This window comes from Musca autumnalis, unplaced genomic scaffold (genome assembly GCF_047663935.1).
Source record: "Musca autumnalis isolate F117 unplaced genomic scaffold, ASM4766393v1 scaffold_2, whole genome shotgun sequence".
Taxonomy (NCBI): Eukaryota; Metazoa; Arthropoda; class Insecta; order Diptera; family Muscidae; genus Musca; species Musca autumnalis.
Window position 1 is genome coordinate 33837698 of NW_027411755.1, and position 2356 is coordinate 33840053.

Sequence of the window (2356 nt, forward strand, 5' to 3'; positions counted from 1 at the left end):
TGGGTAGCTATATTCCTATATGAACCGCTCTCGATATACATAATTTGTCAAATTTATATCTAGACGGGATTCATATTCACATTTTGTGCATAAAATACAGAAAATCAGCCGAAAATATATATGGGAGCTATATTCTAATCTGAACCGATTTCGGTATAATTTGTCCCATTTATTTCTAGACCGAATTGCGTCACGCTTTCAAAATTTCAGTGAAATTGGACATATGTAGTGTGTCCAAATCTGAACCGGTATCGATATAATTTGGCACATTTATATTTGGAACAAATTTCGTCAGACATCCCAAATTTCAGCGACATTGGACACATATAGCGTGTTTAGAGCATCAAATACAGAAAATCGGCCTAAAATATAGATAGGAGCAATATCCAAATCTGAACCGATTTCGATATGATTTGGCACATTTATGTCTAGACCAAATCCCGTTACGCATTCCACCGAAATTGGACATAAATAGCGAGTTTGGTTCATAAAATACAGGAAATCGGCTGAAAATATATACAGGAGCTATATCCAAATCTGAACCGATTTCGATATAATTCGGCACATTTATTTCTAGACCTAGTTCTGTAACACATTCCAAATTTCAGCGACATTGGACATATATAGCGTGCTTGGTGCATAAAATACAGGAAATCGGCCGAAAATATATATGGGAGCTATATTCAAATCTGAACCGATCTCTATATAAGTTAGCACATTTATTTCTGGAACAAATTCCGTCAGACCCTCCAAATTTCAGCGAAATTGAACATATACAGCGTGTTTGGTGCATAAAATATGGGAAATCGGCGGAAAATATGTATTGGAGCTATATCCAAATCTGAACCGTTTTCGATATAATTCGGCACATTTATGGCTAGACCAAATTCCGTTACACATTCCAAATTTCAGCCAAATTGGACATATATAGCGTGTTTGGTGCATCGAATGCGGAAAATTGGCCGAAAATATATATGGGAGCTATATCCAAATCTGAACCGATTTCGATATAATTCGGCACATTTATGTCTAGACCAAATTCCGTTACACATTTAAAATTTCAGCAAAATTGGACATATATAGCGTGCTTGGTGCATAAAATACAGGAAATCGGCGAAAATATATATGGGAGCTATATTCAAATCTGAACCGATCTCTATATAATGTAATGGATGGTATAAAAAGAAGAGTAAACAAGCTGATCCTCTTCAACTTTGAAATAATTCATAACCGGAAGTGGTCCGCCAACACCACTGTTAAACCTTTTTTTTTGCTTCAATAATATTTAATTATTAATTTATATTTTGTTATTTCTTAAAATTATATTTACACATAATTTTTTTTTGTACATAAATTATACGTAACGAAGTGATACTGTAAAATCCAGGTCAATCAACCAGGCAACAACATTCTGCTTCCCAATAACATGTGCTTCACTCATTGCAAAGTTGATCAACCCAGTCATTGTTAAGTGCAAAAAATTAATAAACCATTATTTGATTACGATCTATGAAATGTTCACAAAAATACTCGGGAGCTGCAGGGTAGCAGTTGTAACATTCTAGAACAAAAAGAGGAAAATACGGGAATTATCTTGAAAAACAATGTTTTAAAAATGAATTTCCTCCAACCTTACCTGTTCTTGTGTGTCGTTGCTTTTGTATTTGAACTTGCCTCATAATTAGCCCCAAAGCGACCAGCACGGCCAGAATACACAGGGTTATAATGATGCACCAGACATTCAACCATGATGGTACATGTAGCTTACACACGGCAGGACTTTCAGTGATGTCATCATCACGTTGGAAATTTTCCATGAAATTTAAAAGTGAAGACTCAAAAGTTGGCTGAATGGTGCTGCCAAAAGCGGCGGCTTCATTTTCAACACCTTCGGCAGGTGGTGGATTGAACATATATTCAGTTAGGCGACCCATATCCAAAGATTTTAGATATATGTGTTGTTTTAAATGGCAACTAATTACTGCTACGAACTGGACGTTTAATATCTTCAACTAACTATCACTGAATGAAGCAAAAATTATGTTGTTGGAGTTCTTTTGTTGCTGGTGTAGCAGCAACAGCTGCTGCTACTGTTGGGCCGGGCAACAATTCTACATGACTATGGGAACGTTCAACGTTCAGCATCAGCAGCGGCCGGTATCATTGCCAGCTTACCATGCATACAGCCCCAAAGTAAGTTTCTTAGTCACATTATCTGTAGCTCAATACCTCCTTAGCCCAATCCGCCACCATTTGCGAGTCCCCTCATCCACAACAGCAGCATGTGACTTCAAGTACGAACGAATCAAATCGGTGAAATTATCTTGTGCGTATTAAAGAACAACAATATAAATCA

At 36.7% G+C, this 2356-nt stretch overlaps 1 protein-coding gene across 1 annotated transcript; it reads right to left on the bottom strand.

Moving 5' to 3' along the window:
* Positions 1 to 1362: 1362 nt before the first annotated feature.
* LOC141393903 (uncharacterized) lies at positions 1363 to 2146 on the bottom strand. Its single transcript, XM_073967513.1, has 2 exons — positions 1637 to 2146; positions 1363 to 1561 (listed from the first exon to the last, which is right to left on the bottom strand). The coding sequence occupies exons 1-2, from the start codon at positions 1932 to 1934 to the stop codon at positions 1482 to 1484; spliced, it is 378 nt and encodes a 125-aa protein (XP_073823614.1). The 5' UTR covers positions 1935 to 2146; the 3' UTR covers positions 1363 to 1481.
* Positions 2147 to 2356: the final 210 nt, after the last annotated feature.

What these genes read in the sequence shown, in the direction of transcription:
- LOC141393903 (XM_073967513.1), bottom strand. Translation starts at nt 1,934, where the DNA reads ATGGGTCGCCTAACTGAATATATGTTCAATCCACCACCTGCCGAAGGT. An exon ending in GCAACGACACACAAGAACAG is followed by an intron (nt 1,562 to 1,636) that starts GTAAGGTTGGAG and finishes TTTTTGTTCTAG; the next exon opens with AATGTTACAACTGCTACCCT.